Raw genomic sequence first — 20,695 nt, forward strand, 5'->3', positions numbered from 1 at the left:
TCGGAGTAACGTAGCGCTAACTAATCTACAAGTTTAGAGCCATGCAGATACAATTTAAAGTGATTGATGCGAATTTCACAAGCAATCGAGTATAGCGCTAATTACCCCAAAAACAACTACTTAAGGAAAGATTAGCACAAAAATTTCCAAGGTCGTTACATTTCCCTGCATGAATGCAAAGGCCTAGGTGACCCATGAGATGCATAGCAACAACAAGATGGTTGAAGGTTAGTTACAACAATCCGTCCAACTGACATTCCTTGCCTTGGTTTCATGTTCAAGATTTTGAGTAATTTTTGTCCTCATTGAACATTAAAAATTAATTTTGGTGTACCCTATCTTTTATCATGTATTTGCATATCATTCAACATAAGTTGATATAAGTAGAAGCATTTAGAAATAATTTTAAAATTATAGTCATGGCATAGAAGGTATTGAAATCTAATAATCTAAATTATGGTTCCAAATTGGATGTATTATGGACAAAAATTCAAAAGCTTGTTTAGTTTTCTGAGAATGGGTTATGGCTTTTAGTAATTGTTGATGACCATTCATTTGTGAATGATGATATCTCTTAATGAATAAAGTATCATTTAATTTCGAAATAAAGTTGAAGAGATGTAATTAATAGTAGAACGAAGCCATTAATGAAAAGTCGTGACCGTAAAAAATGATATATATAAATGAAAGGCATGTACTTTTTCTTCTTCTGCTTCTTCTTTTTGTTTAAAAATGTTCCTAGATAATCTATATAAACCATTCTTTGGATAATTTCGAATCAGAATAGTAATTTCAATAATTTCCTCTCCTTTTTCTTCTTCTTTATTTTCATTTTGATTGTTTTGAAAAGTTACAATTTTTTCATGCATTATATTGCAAACAAATTTTTAAAGGAGTAAACTGCCAACAAATTTACAGCGAGTAAACTGTAATAGCATAAAAGTCTGGAGTGTACACCGCAAAAGTGTGTTCGAGGTGTAATTTTTCAGTTTTATAAGTTGAAGCTCATGTTTCTCTGAATTTGAAGAATAGGCTTATTATATCCTATAAGCAATTTGTTGTAATCCTCTTACAATTTTATTTAATCACCAGTAGCATGAGAATATCACCTCAAAGATAGTGACATCGAAACACAACTTATAACTATCTTTTAAGTGTTTTTCTATCTCTCCACCTCTATTATTATATTTTTTTATTTCAATTATTATCATGCTAAATTATTAATTAATTAATTGCTTAATTACAGTAATAAAAAGTCTTTTCGATTAAAAAGCAAAAATGACAACTCATTAAAAGTATATACCATCTTTAGTAAATCATCATGTCTTCATTACACATGCTATATAAATGGTTGAACTGCCAAGTTCTCAATCTCTGGGTTTTTTGCGACCCTCAGGAACAAAGGCTTTTAGGTTCGAAACAAACCACATTAAGCTCTAGCACACCCAACATTACACACGCATAATACAACAAAATTTCGAGCCAAACAGTAGCCCACAATGTTTTTTGGCCCATATGATCTTTATGATGTAACCCACCTATTCCACAGCTCAGATCTTATTCAAAAGTGACGTATCAACAAGAAATAAAACCATCGTATACATCGTTGTACATTGACATTTCCCATATTTTATTGAAATTTCTGCCTTCGATTTCTCGGAATGAGTGAGAATAGAAATATTCTGAGCATATTTTATAAATAATAGGAATAAAATAAGACCTTATTTTGTAGTTTTATTGTCATTTGAATTGTATTTATGCGGTGGGGTTGTAGAGATGTGTACCGAAGATATCAAAACTTACAAGCTTTGAAGGGGATTTTTAGGAAGGATAGACATAATGGGCAAAGATAGGCTTCTTGGGAGCATTTTCGTCATTTTCGTTCTACTTGGCTGCACCTACGCACTAGGTCTGTCTCTCTCTATCTCTCTCTCTCTCTGACAACTTAGGCTGTAAATGAGTCGGATTCGGGTCGGGTCCCGTAGGACCCGTATCGCGGCTAACTGGGTTTTGGGTCTTGCCCGGACCGAGTCGTCATATGTCCGTTCTTGTTTTTGAAGACCCGACCCAGATCCAATAGGGTCCAGTATCCTCTCGGTCTTTAGATCTAGTTTCTACTTGTTGTGGTTCAAATAACAGTATTTACACGACCGGGTCCAGTAGATGGCCCACGGTCATGTTTTTTGATGGCCCACTATCATGGTTTGAGAAATCCACTCCATCCATCTGTTTTTTTAACTCATTTTAGGACTGAGAGTAAAATCGAATGGTATCTAAGACTCAAGTGGGCCGCACTAAAGGAAAAGGTGGGTGTGGAAATTCCTACCATTGAAACCTCTTTGGGGTCGACAGTGATATTTACGATACCATCCATACTGTTAATAACAATGAACTGAGAACAAAAATATTAGATTAATTCAAAACTTCTGTGGCCCCACGAATATTTCAACCATGGAGGTTCAATCCTCACGTTTTCAGCCCACTTGAGTATTTTATCCGGCTGATTTTTGGCCTCATGTCCTAAAATGTGCTCACAAAAAGGATGGACGGAGTGGATTTCTCAAAAACATGACAGTGTGCCCCACCTGGGTTCCAAGCGCAGGAACTTCTTGCTAAAGGCTTTGGCAAGAAATCAGCGTCCTCCTTGGACTTCACCCGACTCGGTTTTAACCGGGTCCTGGTTGATGGACCCGACTTGAACCTGACCCGATCTGAATTTACCGGGTTTAATGGCACCCGTATCCTGATCAATTAGGTTCGGGTCTTGCCGGGTCTGAGTCCTCTTCTTTCCGTTCTGTTCTTGTAGACCCTGACCCAGATCTAAGCAGGTTGAGTACACTTTCTGTCTTTAGATCTAGTTTCTACGGTCAAATAAGAGCATTTACATGGTCAGGCCTAAAGATGGATGGCTTTATATTACTCATACGTGTGCTACTTCGACACATATGGTGCCTGAATGCGGTCCCTTGCTAGGTGGATTTGACCCGACTTGATTTTAGCCGAATCCTAGTTAATGGACCCGACGTGAACATGATTGGACCTGAATTTAACTGGTCCCAAAAGCTGAGATCCGGATCCGACCTGATTACCTAACAAGTAAAACATATGGGACCTGCACCTATTAAAAATCGGGTCGGGTCCATTGGGTAGCAGCGGATCCAGGTATACACATTTGTACCGCTGTCAGGGCCCACCTGCTGAGATGGTTCGGAGATCAGAACCGTCGACGTTCTGGATAAGATTATCATTAAAGCTTGATTATCATAGCATAGCTTATCTATGGTAGTGCAGAGAGAATAGACGGTTCAGATCATCTGTCAATTTCAGCATGTGGGCCCCAACTTACCAGGACCATTAGTCCGTTGAAAAACCTCTATCGAATGGTTCTGATCTTTTAATTGTGGTGATATTGTTTCCACATGCATTAATAGATCCCTCCAATCTAATGGTTGAAGTGGGGCCCACTTGCCCCATCTAGAAATTCACTTCATAGTCCATACTCCATCATGATTCCATAAACACCTTTGAAGAAATCCCAACCGTTGAATCATCCAGATGTTTGATCTCATGGGCCACTCTCCCATATTAGAAGTTCCCAAACCCTTTCATCCTTGTCTACAAATGGACAGCTGATTAAAAAAAAAAAACGGTGATGGTCCATAAAAAGGCTAAAAATCTGGTGGACAGCGACTTCAATCTAGAATCTTTTTGGATCTCCCACATCTAGAGTGTCCCATAAGATCAAAGGGATTGGATCAATGAGAAATGGGTCCCACTTTATAGTTATCTTGAGATTTTATAACCCTAACTGAATTACCTAATTTATTTTTATTGTACAGATGGGTGTGGGATCAGACAGTTCACTGATAAAGATGACCCAACAGGCAACGTTAATCTAAGCCCGTTTCGGCAGTGGAGAAGCGCTCATCAATGCTTGAAAAATGTAAAATTATCTTCTCTTTTTATAATTTTTTTTATTTAATACTCTGGCAGAGCATGACACTTAATACTCAGCACTAAGAAATTGTACACGCAGTGCACACCAACTTAATTTAAATTGACTAAATTGTGTTAGCAAGTCGTAGTCCCAAAATCAGATTGGCTGAACATTCATGACCTCTGATTAGAGGACACTTGTTTGTTGAATTGGGACCGTTGGATATTATTCATTTTGAACCGTTCAATAAATCTCCAAATGATAGATAAGAATTTTTATTTTTATTTTTAAGATACGCCGTAGCATGCACATTTTTTTTCTAAAGTATTTGTATTCCACGTGTGCAATTTTTAAATAATTTCTAATCGCATGCCTATCATCCATCACACTTTTGCCCGAGCATCCAAATTTATACCTTTTACAAGGGAGCGGATTTCGTACTGAGTAGACTATGTGGGACCCATCGTGATATATTTATTTTATCCACTCCGTCCATCCATTTTATGAGATAATTTTATGGCTTAGGGCCAAAAATAAAGAATATACAACGCTCAAGTGGACCACACCACAGGAAACAGTGTGAATTGAATGTCTACGGTTGAAAATTTCTCGAGGGCCACAGAAGTCTTTGATCAAGCTGATATTTGTTTTTTGCCTTCCATCCATGTCTGTGTGATCTTATGAACATGTTGGATGACAAATAAACATCACTGCAGGCCCTAGGAAGGTTTCAACGGTGGAAATCATTATTCCAACTGTTTCCTGTGGTATGGTCCACTTGAGCTTTGGATATGGTTAAATTTTGATTTCAACCCTTAAAATGAGGTGGAAAAACGGATGGACGGCGTGGATAAACCACATATACCCACGGTGGGCCCAAGCGTACTGAGTAACTCAGTACGCAATCCGATTTCATTTTACAAATTACAATAGCGTTTCATCGTTTGGTTGCACCAAACACCAAATGACACTGATTAATCATGAAATATCGTGATATTTGATGCACCCAAACGGTAGGCATTCAATGCCCACTGTGGGTAGAGCATATCTCTAAAATAACACTAATCAAGCAACCCATACTACCCAAGTAATGGCTCTTAAATGGATGGCTAATAGTAAATTAGTGAGTGGTCCAAAATAAAAATTAGACGGCTAATGTTATCTTCTCACTGAAATTTTCACAATATACTCCATCCACAGTTAGGTCATAAATTTGATCGGTTTGGATCTCCCTACAATCATTCCCCTTGTGCGGTTGAAGAGTCTCCACCTAACATAGGAGTGGAGTACGTACATTGCTAAGGGCAATAGCGTCTTTTTACAGTGCCTATTGTAATTTTATTTCTTGCAGCAATCGTGCAGCTGCAGTGGAAAATTCAATCTTACTGAAGCGGGGTGGGTGAAAGTAGAATTCGGTGAGACCATGGACTACTGTACTAAAGGTTGTGCGAACCACACAAGAGCGGTGCTCCTCTGCCTCCATCGGGTGCACCGTCACTACGAATTTCTCAACGGAGCTACCGTGAATGATATCAATGACACCATAAATGATGGGTGCGATAGAGGTATAGATTTCTACGTATGCATGCAATCATGTATTTATGTATAAGGGCCGGAATGGAAAGATCTGGACCGTGTTTAAGCATGTCCAGGTCAAGCCCATGATCTAAGAGATTCACCGTAGAATGGTCAGATCGTAGATGGATCCCACTTATGGTGGTTTTTATCAGATGCATGTGAAGGTCCAACCTAATTTGTTACTGGGCTCAAAAGTCGAGCCCAGATACATTCATGGGCTTCATGGTCCAGATCGATCAAGCCCAATTGCAATCCTAATGGCAGGTGCGCATGCGCATGTGCACGCTCTACCGGTTTGTGCTTGCGTTCCAATGTGATTATGTTTGTAGACGAGAAATTGACCACTCTGTACGCAACCTTTTACCCAGGGTCTTTTCCAAACGCTCCCAAACTTACTTTTCCAGTCTAAACCTTTCATGTACGGACAGACTTATTTTGAGGACGAAAATACCCCTGCTTTTCAAAGAAATTTCGTCCTCAAATTGATGGTTCGTGTACACCCCTAGTGGTGGGAATGTATGTTTGAGATACCTCAGAAAAGACGCTGTTTAAAACGTGGGATTCACAGTGGTCAATATCTCGTTTGTCGACGACCTTTATGTGAGTTTTGCACCATTTAAAAGAGATCCACACATCATCCTCAGTTGCGCGGCACTGATGTAGAGGTATGTCCACACCATATAAATGGTGGGTCCCATATTGGACAGGTGCATCTCTGAAATCACATTGATCAAGCATTCCTAACCATATATCATTGTTGAGAAGGAAAACACAAACGGTCCACATCCAAGTAAATGAGAAAGGCCCAAGATCAGTGGCTAGGATCTAGCAATCAAGGAGATTTTTGGGGCATGGGCCATCCACGGCAGCATGCATAAGACCAACAGTCTGGATCATAGAATCATGAAACCTATAGCTAGTCATGAATTAAAAGTTTAAAACTCCCTTTGCCTCATTTGGTTTTTTGTGCATGCAGGTTTTGATGGCAAAACAAAAGTCAGTAAGGAAAGCAGTGCATGGAAAATGTATGACAGCAAGATCACTACATTCATCTCAGCCCTTGCAGCTTGGATTTTCATTTCCTTCATGACCATCTGAGAGAGAGAGAGAGAGAGAGAGAGAGAGAGAGAGAGCGGGGAGAGAGAGATGTAGGGCTGTATGTCTTTTCTTATATTTATGAAATAAAACTTGCAAATCTACAACAGCTTATATTATTTATAAAATAACACAAATGGACAGAGATGGTTTTTTTTTTTTTTTTGAAAAACTTCAAAATCTGAAATCATGAAAAGTGCCTTGAATTTTTCGTAATTTTCAAAAGGTCGTCGGATGAATGGCACGGTAACCAAAATGGCCTTGGCCTTTTTTAAGTGGTGTGGTAGAGCATTGTGGGTTCAACGTGGTTTGTGCATTACATCTAGACCGTCCAAATGGTGCATCCCATTGTGATGATTAAATGCTGCCAAAAGTTAGTTGATCCAGTTATCAGGTGGGCCACATATGGAATTGGATGTTTTTAAGAGGTTTGTATTGTTTTTTATGATGTGGTCCACCTGATGATTGATTGGCCTGATTTTTTGGTAGAATAGTAATCATGGTGGGGTCCGTATGTTTGAACGGTTGGATGTCATAAACACATCACATGGGCTCCACAGTGCTTGCCTTTTTGGTCATTTTACATTCTGCCTTAACTTTTGAAAATTCTAAATAGTCTTAAGGTTTTTTCGATAAATTCAGCTTTATAGAGAATTTTTTTATAAAACCCCTTCTTTTGTTGCTAGATAGGACTGATCCATATTAGCACTACCACTAGCTATCATATGCACTCTACCCAAGTACACGTGGCATCCATGTACATGATCCAAACCGTTTAACTGATGGGCCTAACTTGGATAGCCATACCCAAAAAAAATTGTCCCCAGCCGGACGATCCTAGCCGAAGATCAGAAGACTTACATAAGAATACTCTTCCATTAGGCAATTAAGATCATCCAACCGTTGATTCTCAGGCTATGACCCATCCCATCAACCCCAAATGAATAAACAGCCTGGATCTCATACACGTATTCCACCCATACCAGGTCTATCATCTTATAGCTCATCATGGTACATGAATCCCTCAAGAGGATTCTTCTTCTTGCAACCCCAATGGCACTTCCAAGAGCATAAGGAATTGAAGAGCATGAGCCTTGTGGATTGGAGGGAGATGATGTTGGAGGTTGATGGGGCCTTTGAGAGGACAATGGCATATCCATCGTCCATGTAGTCTGTCCCATCTGGGAAGAGCTGCCAAAGGAGGCTGCCCCCACCACTCCCTCCTTTCCTTGAAGAGTCCAAGATGGTTTTATAGACGGTGTTGATGAGGTTGTCCCGGAAAGATGCATTGTAGCCGTTGTCTTTGGTGGACACGCCAAACTCGCCGAAGATGACCGGCATCCCGAGCGTCTTGTCGGCGTCGTCGATGTGGGCTTGCATCCATGACTTCACGAACTGGATGTGAGCGTCCGAGATCGATTGCGATATCCTTGAAGCGTGATGAGATTGGATGGATGATGGCCGTCAGGAATGCGTAGAGCGTATGTGATTACGTGTGCATGCATGTAGTTGAATGTATATAGGCAATCATGAGGCTCGTATACCTGTGATGGGCCCTACCTGTGATGTTTATGTAGAATCCAAATCATGCATCCGGTGGGCCACCATCATGTCTAGTCAAGCATAGACCCAAAGAATCGTCCCTATCTAAAACTCAGGAGCGACACACCGCAGGGAGCAATGTACAATCACTACTAAAAAGTATACATTCATTTGTTATGGCCCACCTGGTAAGACTCTTATCAGGTGGGCCACACATGATCATCAGTTTAAATCTGGCTGTTGGATTAATTCAGATCCGGCGATTCAGTTAGGCCTACTACAGTTGTGATTATTGTAAATAAGTTTGGGAGGGACGCTTGAACCGTGGTCCCTATACATGGTTATTAAGCCAGATATGGAAACCTACGGTGTGGAGACCCTAGATGGCAGAAGTGTGATGGATAAGCTTCTCTAGCTCTTTTCCCTATAAATACATGTCTTCATCCTCTCACCAATATAAGAGATAAAATCCTAGTCTCATTGAAGGTTCTCCTAAAGGTGTGAAGTGCAGAAGACAACTCATTAGCAACATCGAAGCATCGGGAATGTCGTCCCAATTAGATACCTAATATCTCATTGGCAACATCGAGGCATCGGGAATGTCTTCCCAATCAAATACGCCTTTAAATTATTGTGTTGAATCTTCATTATTAATGCATAGACAATTCGTCAATTCCGCAATACAGTTATACCACACCTAAGTTTGGAAGAACTTGAATTTAAGATTGTCCCTTAATCATGGTGGGGTGGGCCTGATGAATGAGTTCGATGACATATACAACACGCTGGACCCCACACTCCATCTGGAAGTTTCTATGCTAAGAATCCCCCTCAATGTCCCTCATTGTTCCCTTCAGTAGGGCCCATCAGAGTTAAAGATCAAGCTGATTTTGGGATCCATGGGGGTGGATCTAACAGACAGTTTGGATGACACACATTTAAGTGGGTCACATAGCTAAAACATAATCGAAGGCATGTGATCATTCCCCATGTGATCTGTGTATACTGTATGTGATGTATGACTGAATAGAAACACATTTGCATAGGTTTTTAACCATGTATGAATGTATGTATGTATGAACATGCAAGTTGTAAGGTCCTGAATACACTCACCAGGAATCAGCGTAGATGTGGACAGAAGCAAAATCGATGCCGAACGCCTGATGGTTCCTCATGAAATCGGTTCCTACTTGTGTTGAGAAGGTGTTGGGATTGAATTGAGCTCTGTCCGGTGTCGAAGGGCCGTAGAATCCTTCTGATCCAATCTCTAACAGATGGACTGGATCGATGGTCTTCACGTGGAGCGCCATTTCTTGTATCCATGCCTAGAAACACAATTCATGCAACCATACTTAGACTGGCCATTGCCAATGTTGATCTATGATCAGAGCAGCAAACTGACTGGACATATGGTGATGCAGGGAAGAGCATAAAAAGGTGAGGAGGAAGATCACCATCTTCCTCTAGTGATTAAAAAACCTTGAATCGATGTGAGGTTATTCTTGAATCCAAGAAAATGTAGGGAAAATTCGAAACTGTATTACTAAATAATATCTCAGAGTTTCTGATTACATCACTTATAAAGAAAAAGCAAAACTCTAATTCATAATTACCAAAAATAAGAAATTGCTATCAGAAGTCCTAATTCAACTAGAATAGAACTTACCCGAAATTGTAAGTTTTTCAAAAAATAGGAAATCCTAAATTAACTGTGTCATATGATTCCTAGCATGATTACAAGCAATTCCTAAGAAGATTGCATATACTAAAACTCTAAAATGAAAGAGAAGTATCGAAAATCGAAATTAAAAATTACTAAAAATAGTAATTTTTTCTTAAAATTGTGATTTTAAATCGAAAGGAAGCATTTTCTCGCAAAACAGACCGACGCAACCTGCTATAGGGGTCAGTTGACCCCGGATGGCGTGTTACAGTAAAGATTGATAGGTCGTGCATCCTGTAACGATACTGGATCAAAAGGTATGGCCGATTTACGATTCACACTTTGAACGGCAATTTCTCCCCATCCAATGAATTTCTTCGAACTAGAAACGCCCGAGGCCCAATTACGTCATGCCCTACATAGGACTACTGGCCCAGATATGACAGACTATGTCCGCTTCTGTTTAAACTTCTTTCAGTTCAGCTATGCTAAGAATAGGTCTGCAGCCCGCTCTACATCACATGGTGTGATAGGTCCTTGATTTGAACCCTTCATCGGTAAAGTCCGTGTTGTGGATGGACGATTGTATGCAGTTACCAGACAATCCTAACCACATACAATTTGTGGAACTGGGACTGTTAGGTTCATGGATTTAAGACATGGGGATTCCAGCAGACTCATCTGATCTTGAGTTGAGCCACAAGGCTAGGTTGATGAAGGTGTCGAACTCGATCGGGTGAGTCCGAATCATCTCGGACAAGTTGCATCCAACTTGTCCAAGTTGCCAATCCATGGTTAGGATTGTCCAATCAGCCAGATTGTCTAAGACGGCCAATGCATTGGGACCCACCTATGGATGGTAGGATCATGGACGGTCATGGCATGTGTCCAATTTAAGTGCAGTACAAGGGGCCAAGGTTCTGTCTCCTCAATAAAAATAAGCTAATGGCTTAGTGGTCCTTAAGGCACTAGGTCATTGATAATACCAATGGTATTGATGACGACGATAATGACAATGATGGTGGTGATGGTGAAATCAAACCTGTAATTTCTCCCCTGAGGGATCCGAAAGGCACCGCGGCTCATTCATCAACTCCCAAGCAAAAATTGTCGGATCATCCTTGTATGTCACGTTTGTGAATGTATTGACTCGAGTAAGAACCGTCTGCCAAGGAAAGACAAATCACAATCCATAAGTTCAAGATTCATCCAAACACATCACGGTGTGATCCCGGCATAGTTTTGTGAACAACCAAACTCAGAAATATATCCTCAGAAACTTGAAAATATGGTCAAATTCCAAATTTTCAAATTCATTCATTCAACAATAGGAAAATCTTGGTTTGGATGTTCTAGTCATATGTCCAAAAACTCAAGCAATTGACTAGAAATCATTCCGAGTTGACTCAGTTCCGGCCAAGCTTTCTAGGACCGAGTCCCAACTCCAATTTTACCCAAAATCCAATAGCCCTTTCATTGGATCGGGACGAAACTGGGCCATGTGATGAACGAAGCAGATGATCATCATCCATCATGCCGACTGGCAACTTTGGTTCATGACAAGTGAATCATCAGTTAACACCCAGTGCATGTTAGTACTTGTACATACTATTTAGTAATTCACAATAAGAGAGGGACAACAAGGCCATGTTTGGATGTTCAAATCCAATTGAATCGAGTTGCAATCATTCAATTAAAAATGAGGGGCTAGGACCCATAATGCAATTACTAGCACTTTCAAGTCCAACTTGAAGCACATGGAATTGCAATTAAGGGTTTGGATCGTCATTGTGGATTAAAATGGTCCACCTGCACCATGGGTCTTTCATCATTTTCTCTGTTCTGAATTGAATGGATTGTAATTCTGTTTAATTAAGCATATCCAAAATATGAATTGAATGGATTGTAATTCAGTTTAATTGAGCATATCCAAACGCAGACTAACGAAACTTGCCTTGACATATGCCTTGAAGTAGCTTTTGAGGGTGGGGTGGGAGAAGAAATCGTCGTCGTTGGTCAGATTCAAGCCGGCAGCTTTTCCCCATTTCACGTATTGTGCTTTCCCTCCATATGCTTCCCAGTTGTTGGCTAATGACAATATAAGCCTTATTTTTTGCTTCTTTGCTTCACTAATTACAAAATCCAATCCCTGAAAACAACCAAAAAGAGAGATGAATTCGTCAATAATCCGCCATTTTTTCTTGTTCATGAAGCTATTTTTCGGAGTTTTAGGGGCCATTTGGCACCGTGGATTTGGATTTTCTGAAGTCAGAATCCAAATCCTGAATTTTCAATCCCATGGAATACCAGAAATTATGTTTGACAGCATGGGAAGGGGGCCTTAAAAGAGAGAAAGGAGCAGAGTTATGACAGTTGGAGAGGATTGAAAATTTTGAATTTTGTACCCCAACTTTCTCTTGGATTTTGAAAGGGGACCTTTTGAGGGTTTTCAATCCAAGCTGGATTTGAAATCCATGATTTTGGTGATGCTAAACATGATTTGGATCGAAAATCCAGGATTTAGGATTTCCAATTCCTAACACAAAATCCATGCTGACAAAAGACCCATTAAGGTTGGAAATTTCTTCATCGCTGCTTATAAATAGACTATCATCAGGGATAGGATATGGCCCGACATTGCACTTATGGGATCATCCAAGCCAACTGATGGTGGCCAACCAGATTTTTGGCTTAAAGAAAGTGTTTGACTGTCCAAATTAAACTGGAAAGATTGAACGTTTAGTATCCACTCTGTGTGATGTGGGGCCACACCTTATACACATTGGGACCCACAATTTGGACGGTCTGGATTTATCTATGTATAATTTAAATTTACAATTTAGATAAGGTGTGGATCAACCCACTAGATGGTGGGTGACACAGAGCATCTGTACTGTTATCATGTGTTGACATGTGTCGTTGTAATCACATCCAGTCGAATCGAGTCATGCCGGTCACCCAGTCGGTCAAAGTTGCCTAATATTTCCAATTCTGAAAAATAGAGCCCATAGTTGAGTAATCCAATTCTGAGTATTTATAGGCCATCAATCTGGAAATTATTTGGATCATGGTCCATCCATTAGCACATGTGATTGCACATGTGTGAGGCCAATGGGTGGCGCAGGGAGGGACGTGATGAGGTCGATCACCGTATTTCTCAGGTGATAACTACTTTGTATCCACAGAGCTCTCTGGACTCCTTAGGGAGCTTCCTCGAATCCACAAGAGATAAGAGCAAGAATAATTCTTAATAAATTTGAAATAATTTAATTGATGATTAAAAAAACGAAATTACAACCCTTTAAATAATGAGCTCAAAACTAGGACGGACTTTTAGACTCCAACTCAAACACCCTAAAAACATGACTTACTATAAATGACTTACCATCTATAGATGGCCTCTATTCATACTAGACTTCATGGTTTTCAGACAAAAATAGTAAGTGTCCAATTTGGCCCAACCACGTTATTCTCCTAACTTTTCTAAGACCCTTTCATGTTGGGCGAGACTTCTACAACTCAAAGGATTAAAAGTTATACTCGAACTAAAACTTACTATTTATAGTAGAAAATGAAACTAAATGGGACTTTTGACCATTGATCTGATTTAAGGTTTGCGAGATACGACTGATTTAAGGTTCTGACGGTCCGGATCATTTCCACCTCTGATCGGGCCTTCTCTGGTCTATCTTTGCCATGAAAGTGTCTGCGACCCACTCTACATCAATGGCCTATTTGACTCAATCAAGACAAATCCCTTCTTCCCCTTTTAGACTTATCTTCAGCCCTTATGTATCAGTGATAGAATAAGGGCTGTTTCTCCGGATTTGTTGCAAGTAATCCAAGCATGAAAGGTTGATAAATACAGCCATCTGAGTCGATTGGTATCACTGAAAAATCCTACTCATGCTCATGGAAAATCTGACAAACCCAACAAACACCAGCCTCATGCAACTAGCACTAAGATCCGTATGTTTCACCATCCATGGCAATCCATAACAGACCAACAGTCAAGATGGCCCCACCCCAAAACCTGTCTGATTAACTCATACAAGTGGACCAACCTATATTGGTCCACCTAATGAACGGTTCAGATGTCCAACACCAACATGAGTAAACACTCACGGGCTTAGCAAAACTAGCTTTCTAACCAATCAAAACCATGGGTAGAACAGAACAGAGGCATTTATAAAGTGGAAAGTACCTTGAAGACTTCCTCATCATAAACAGAAGGAGATTTTTGAAGAGCTCTCCACCCTCCATCATTAAAGGCCCATGTCCTACATACAGTGAGGCCCACTGAAGACGCCTGCTGAAACACTTCAGTAACCTTTGATCTTGTCGATTTATCAACAGCAAAGACCATCAGCCAATAGGTATTGAAGCCATTAACATAGAAAGGCTGGTTTTTAACAATGAATTGATTTCCTTTCTTCTGCACCATACCCCATTCTTCATCTCCATCAACACCATCCATTTCATGTATTCTAAAATAAAATAAAAAACCCAATTAGCAAATATGTGACCACATACTCAAATGCATTATTCAACAATATATATATATATATATATATATATAGAGAGAGAGAGAGAGAGAGAGAGAGAGAGAGAGAGAGAGAGATTTTCAAGAAAAAAAGAAGAAGAAAATGTTTTTTTCTCTAATGGGTACCCATGATTTCTCCCAAAAAATGACAAATGACCCTTCAATTCATCTGCGATTCCTGTGTGCTGTTGATCTCCATTGAAATTGAAACCCTGGGATTTTGAATTCCGAATGAAAATCATAAAAATGGAAATTGAAAAAAGAGTTTTCAATATAAGAAATGGGGATAAAATGGTTTTTCTCATGTGCCTTCCCATTGTTTCAAATCGTTTGAACGGTTTTCTAATGTTTCAGAACCACATATATATACATATGCAAATGAAGCTTCTGTTGTTTTGAATAGAAGAGTATTGAGAGGGAAAAGATATCTATAGCTTTGAAGCAAAGACATGAATTGCTACTTTCTGTATTTGAAAAAAAAAAAATGTATAAACATAGAAAGAGGTAGGTGTGAAGTGGCAAGCATCACACTTCAAATAAGCTAAGGTTGGTTTGGTGGGCACCACTGTTCTTGAGAAAGAAGTAGGACATCACACATCTAGGGCCGTTCACCTCACCACGACATGTGGAGGTGGTTGTGAGGTGACTCCTGGACCCTCCATCCTTTGAGGTGAGGTGGATTACCTACAGCCTGTTGTATGCTAACCTGTCATGCAGCCCAAACAGTAGGCCTGTCCTGAAGATCATCCATCTCTACGATCAGGCTGGTCCACTCATTAGGTGGGCGGTGGGCCACATAATAGTGTTGAGTTACAATGTCGGTTATTGATTGGTTCAAATAGTGTGGCCCACCTGATGAGCAGACTGGCCTGATTCTTGTGCCTACATGGTAGGCCCCACCATTTGCATGGCAGGGATGTCCACTACAAGTAGAGGTGGGCATTGAGTCGAGTCTGACCGAGTTGGGGCTGATCTGACTCGATTTGGTTTTGAAATAGGCCTGACCTGAACTTGACCCAACTCGGTATCGAGTCCAGCATGCCTGACCCGATCCGAGTCCAGGTCTGGCCTGGACTAATCCGGGCTGAGTCCAACCTAGTCACAAGAACCGAGTCGGGTCGGGTGCAACAGGTATCCATGGGCTGAAATCACAACTCAAAACTTAGGTAGACTTGTGACAAGATCTGAAACGTAATATATATATATATATATATATATATATAGACACACACACGCACACACGAGTCGAGTTTCGGATCGAGTCCAGTCAGTACAGAGTTGGATTTCAGGTCGAGTTGAGTCAAGTTACTGGGTGACTCGAACTGAATCGGTTTGAGTTCAGATTGGACAAAGTCAACTCGATTCAGATCGACTCACCCACTCGAGTCGGATCTAAACGAATCGGATGAGTCAAGTCGTCCCGTGCCCAGCTCTATGTAAAAGTGGCAGGTTTTCATGAAAGATAGGGCTACATGACAAGTTAAAATACAGCTGGCTGTAGGTGACCATGCCACTATACAATGATAGGGCCTATAGTTGCAGTTTTCAGTTTTTATATGTGAGGCCCACTGGTTCACTGCTCAACGGTCGCTATCATGAGCCCCACTATGAGTAGTCTGTGCACCAAAAATCAAGCAGATGGAAAAATCATAAACATCTCATTAGGTGGCCAGTGAAGAGAAGAACATCAACAGCATCCATTCAACCAATAGAAGTAAAAAATATTCTATAGTTAGGATCTTCCAATTGGTGTGATTTTGGGTGCATGGGCCATCCACGGTGAGTCCCACCATATCAACGGTTTGGATTACTGAACATGGGCCCCACTTATACAAACTAAAAGCCCGTATGCATTCTGTAATATATGGGGCTGAGCATTGTATAATACCTCTCCTGTCTATGCTTTGAAGTGGGAGAAGTGTATCTGTGCTTAGCTTTAAAAATCTTAGCTTTAAAAATCATAACACCTCTTTAGCTTTAGTTTATGCTTTATGGAGAAGAGTGTGTATGCTTAGCTTAAAAAGTGTATTTGTATGGACTACTGTGTTAGTTTACCACCATCTGAAAAACAGTGGTGATTCTTAAAATATACACATGGCATGGTTGTAATGCAATCTAAACCGCCAATTTGCTAATCAAAACCAAGGATGGAGCATAACCCAAAACTTGTACTAGGAAGATAAAAATAACAATCTATTTTTTTACGTCTTTAATTTGAACTGCTCCACTTTTAACCATCCATTTCATAGCCCATGAATGGATGGTTAGGATTGCTTTTGGAGATATGCACCATCAGACGTGGATTGCATGTGAAGGCCTTTCACGCTAACTTCCTGCAATGCCAAGCTAGATGGGGCCCATTATGATGTTTGTTAGAAATCCACCCTGTCCATCCATTTTTCCATATCATATTAGGATATGGGACCAAAAATATGGCAGATCCAAAACTCAAGTCAGCTACATGAAAGGAAACGGTGAAGATTGAGGGTCCACCGGTGAAATATTCGTGGGGCCACAATAGTTTTGGATCAGGCTAATATTTTGGTTTTTTTGGTTCATCCGAGCAGGAATGACCATATGAATGATATGGATGGCATATAAACATCAAGGTGGACCCTAGGGAGGTCTGAAGGACATGAATTTCCTGCAAAAGCCTTCCGCAGAATTTCCTACGAAAGCCTTCAGGAAGTTCCTGCACAAGGATTTTGGGTGGGGCCACCGCAATGTTTGTGAAAAATCAACCCCGTCCATCCATTTTATGAGCTCATTTTAGGACATGCGACCGAAAATGAGGTGGATCCAAAACTCAAGTGATATTTTATTTGTCATCTAACCTTTTTGTAAGATCACACAGACAAGGATGAAGGGTAAACACAAATATCAGCTTGATCCAAAACTTCTGTGGCCCCCAAGAATTTTTCAACGATGGATGTTTAAGTCACGTTGTTTCATGTGGTGTGGTCCACTTGAGCTTCGGATATACTTCATTTTTAGACTCAAGCCCTAAAATTATATGATAAAATAGATAGACAGAGTGGATAAAATACATAAATCACGGTGGGCCCAACAGAGTTTTCTTGGTTCGCAATCCGTTTCCCTACACCCTGCTCTATCCACAATGGGACCCACATTTGGATTAAGACTCACGCAAGTCTGGTACAATTCGTATGAGTCTAGTCGGACCGACTGACTCGGTCTTACTTGGATGAGTTCATACCTTCAAAACCAATACGCCCTAGACACACTGAGCTGACTCGAATGACTCGTCAGGCCCAGAACTTATACAATGCATTCAGGTTTTTTGGGCTATGTTCCATCCAAGATGTGAATCAACAGATCAATGGTCTGGATTACCGAACCACAGGGCCATCTATCGAAATTGGGACTAGGGGGTGACTCGGACGAGTCGACTCAACCTGACTCGGCCGAGTGACCTCTACTCAACCGGTACGACTCAGATAGTTGTAGACAAGTGGAACATAGTGCCACGTGTTAGGAGGATGAGCCACCACCGTTTTCATGATGGTACTAAACTAACATAGTAGTCCAGACCTAGTTTGAGTCTGACATTTGAACCTCATCATACCAATCTGCACCGTCCAGATTGTGGCCCAATTGTAGATGAATCACAGATTGAAAATCACACCGATCAAACGATGTCAACCGTGTGATTTCGAGGCCCCAGCATGGACGCATGTCACAGCGTGTTACTCTGCGGCAAACGCACTGGGTTGGAAGCGGATTGCGTACTAAGTAAACTCTGTGGGGTCCACCGTGATTTATGTATTTTATCCACTCCGTCCATCCATAGTACCAGATAATTTTAGGGCCTAATCATAAAAATTAAGTATATCCAAAGCTCAAGTGGACCACACAACAGGAAAAGATGTGAATTAAACATCTACCGTTGAAAATTTCTTGAGGGCCACGGAAGTTTTGGAACAAGCTGATATTTCTTTTTTTTCCCTTCATCCATGTCTGTGTGATCTCACGAACAGGTTGGATGACAAATAAACATCACTGTGGGCCCTAGGAAGGTTTCAAGGGTGGAAATCATTATTCCCAAAGTTTCCTGTGGTGTGGTCGACATGGGCTTTGGATATGCTTCAATTTTGGGCTCAACCCCTAAAATAATCTGGAAAACCGAATGGACGGCGTGGATAAACCACACAAATTCATGGTGGCCCAACAGAGTTTACTCAGTACGATAAAAGCATACTGAGTAACCCATAGGATTATATTCCATACATTGGATTAGAAACTGGAAATGACACCGACATTTTTTTTTCCTATTAACATGTCATATGTAGAACATCTAATCCGTTAAATAGGTGGGCCAAATCATGATAATCATCCTATTTGAAAATCAGGCCGATCTACTTATCGATTGGAAAACAAATTCAAAATCAATGGAGAGCAGTAGTATGACTCAATGCAGCGATGTGGCCCACCTAATAAATTTATAGGCCTTATTTTCAACTCAACTGATAATCATGGTACAGCCCACATTTTTCAGGGATTGAATATTCTACAAATATGAAATGTGGGCCAGAAAAACTAGCTGTATAGGACTTATGGTACGGATGCTGAATCTGACCATTTCTCATCTAAAACAAGTACGGAATTCTAAGTTACACATGGGTGCGCGATACGCACACTTCGTTTATGCCGGCGCAGCATAGTACGGAACATCGTGAAAGATTGAGCTCCCAACACGCCATGAGAGAGAGGAGATATATGCCTAGCATACTCGGGCTTCCAGTTCGAACAAGTATGGCCGATAGATCAGTGATCCAGACGGTTACTCTGTTGGGCGATAGCTTAAGGTACTAATCCCTAGCATTTTTTCAGTGGATCGTTGATGTTTGGTGTATTTCACTTCTGAACCGTTTATCTGCGGACGAAAAAAATGTAAGGTAAGGATTGTCATGAAGATATTTTGGGCCATGGCCCATCGACGTCCGCCCAACAGACCAACGGCCAGGATCATTTCATATTTAAAACGGCAAAGAAAGGAAAGTTACCTGATTATAGGGATCCCCAGAGAACTCGATTTTCTTCGCGAGGAATTCATGTCTCCGTCTATTTGGCTTTAAATATGGGGAGACATTTGATACTCTGGCGGTCTATGATGCGTGATACGCAGGCATAGTACACATGTCATATGTTCACTCAAAGGAACCGTCGAATCAACAGTTGCTAAGTGTGGTTGATAAATGCCAACCTCTGATTCGCGGATACTTGTTCGTGGAAATAAGAATATTTGATACTTTCATTTGTGACCGTGAAAAAAAATGTCCACCAATCTGATAATCTGATCACCACATATTCGTAACTTTTTTTGTCATGATACATATAAATTGTTAAACCTGGCTTGTACGGTTTAATTTGGATTACTTGTTTGCCACGTATGCAATTTTTGAGGGCCTGCGTATCATCCATCACCCGGGTAGAGTGTCGAGGCTGGTAAGGTAAGTAAAAGGTGATGTCAACAGTAAAAAAATTTACCAGTGATGGACCATTATGCACAGATGCAGTCCATGGTTTGGACATACAGACGGTTGATCTTATGTTCCGTACTCTAGATGGTGGATTCCTATATAAGTTCTTATAGATTACAGGTTACTACGCCATTGATCACACGACTAGAAATAAAAGGTTAAGCTGAAAATGCAGAAACGGTATAGAAAGAGAGGACAAATATTTGACGTCCAGGATCTACGAATCTGGAAGGAAGTGTATCCAATAATATTGACGGTATGGATCCGTAAATTGGGGCCCACTTCTACGAAACAGGAGCATAAGGAATGGATGACGGCTATACATTCGTCATGGAGAAGAGAGTATTGAGTACATGAGATTTCCACGTGGAAAGCCACGATAGATGCACCTGGCCCTCCTTCGGTGGAAGTGGATTGCGTCCTACCCCTGCCCGGACGGTAATCTGTCCGGGGCAGAGCTCTGTGGAGGCTACCGTAATGTAAACGTATTATCCACTCCGTCCATCACTATTTAAAGATCATTTTACGGCATGAAACAAAAAATGAGGCGGAACCAAGATTAGGTGGAACACAAAGTGGGGATTGAACGACCACCATTAAAAACTTCTTGGGCGCTTCAGAAGTTTCGGATCAAGCTGATATTTGTGTTTTCACTTCATCCAGGTCAACATGACCTTATGAATAGGTTGGATGGTAAAAAAAACATCACGGTGGCCCTTAGAGAGGTTTCAATGGTGGTTGTCATTATAACCGCTGCTTCCTTTGGTGTGGTCCACTGAAGATCTGGATCTGGTTCATTTTTTGGATCATGCCATAAAATTATCTGAGAAAAGGTA

The 20,695-nt window shown here is 40.7% G+C and overlaps 1 protein-coding gene across 1 annotated transcript; it reads right to left on the reverse strand.

Moving 5' to 3' along the window:
- Positions 1–7,448: 7,448 nt before the first annotated feature.
- On the reverse strand, positions 7,449–19,490 carry LOC131253642 (mannan endo-1,4-beta-mannosidase 6). The gene is made up of 8 exons (XM_058254729.1): positions 19,383–19,490; positions 19,015–19,252; positions 14,485–14,570; positions 14,020–14,302; positions 11,770–11,964; positions 10,858–10,980; positions 9,266–9,477; positions 7,449–8,039 (listed from the first exon to the last, which is right to left on the reverse strand). Exons 2-8 carry the CDS (start codon positions 19,048–19,050, stop codon positions 7,607–7,609), a joined length of 1,368 nt encoding a protein of 455 aa, XP_058110712.1. The 5' UTR covers positions 19,051–19,252; positions 19,383–19,490; the 3' UTR covers positions 7,449–7,606.
- Between the last annotated feature and the right edge of the window lie 1,205 nt (positions 19,491–20,695).

This window comes from Magnolia sinica, chromosome 8, assembly GCF_029962835.1.
Source record: "Magnolia sinica isolate HGM2019 chromosome 8, MsV1, whole genome shotgun sequence".
NCBI classification, from domain to species: Eukaryota; Viridiplantae; Streptophyta; class Magnoliopsida; order Magnoliales; family Magnoliaceae; genus Magnolia; species Magnolia sinica.

Excerpts from the sequence above, each read along its gene's own strand:
- LOC131253642 (XM_058254729.1), bottom strand. The coding sequence starts at position 19,050 with ATGTTCCGTACTATGCTGCGCCGGCATAAACGAAGT. Across the intron at positions 14,303-14,484 it reads TTTTTTGGGAGAAATCATGG|AATACATGAAATGGATGGTG; the intron begins GTACCCATTAGA and ends ATTTTATTTTAG. Across the intron at positions 9,478-10,857 it reads CCTCAGGGGAGAAATTACAG|GCATGGATACAAGAAATGGC; the intron begins GTTTGATTTCAC and ends TTGTGTTTCTAG.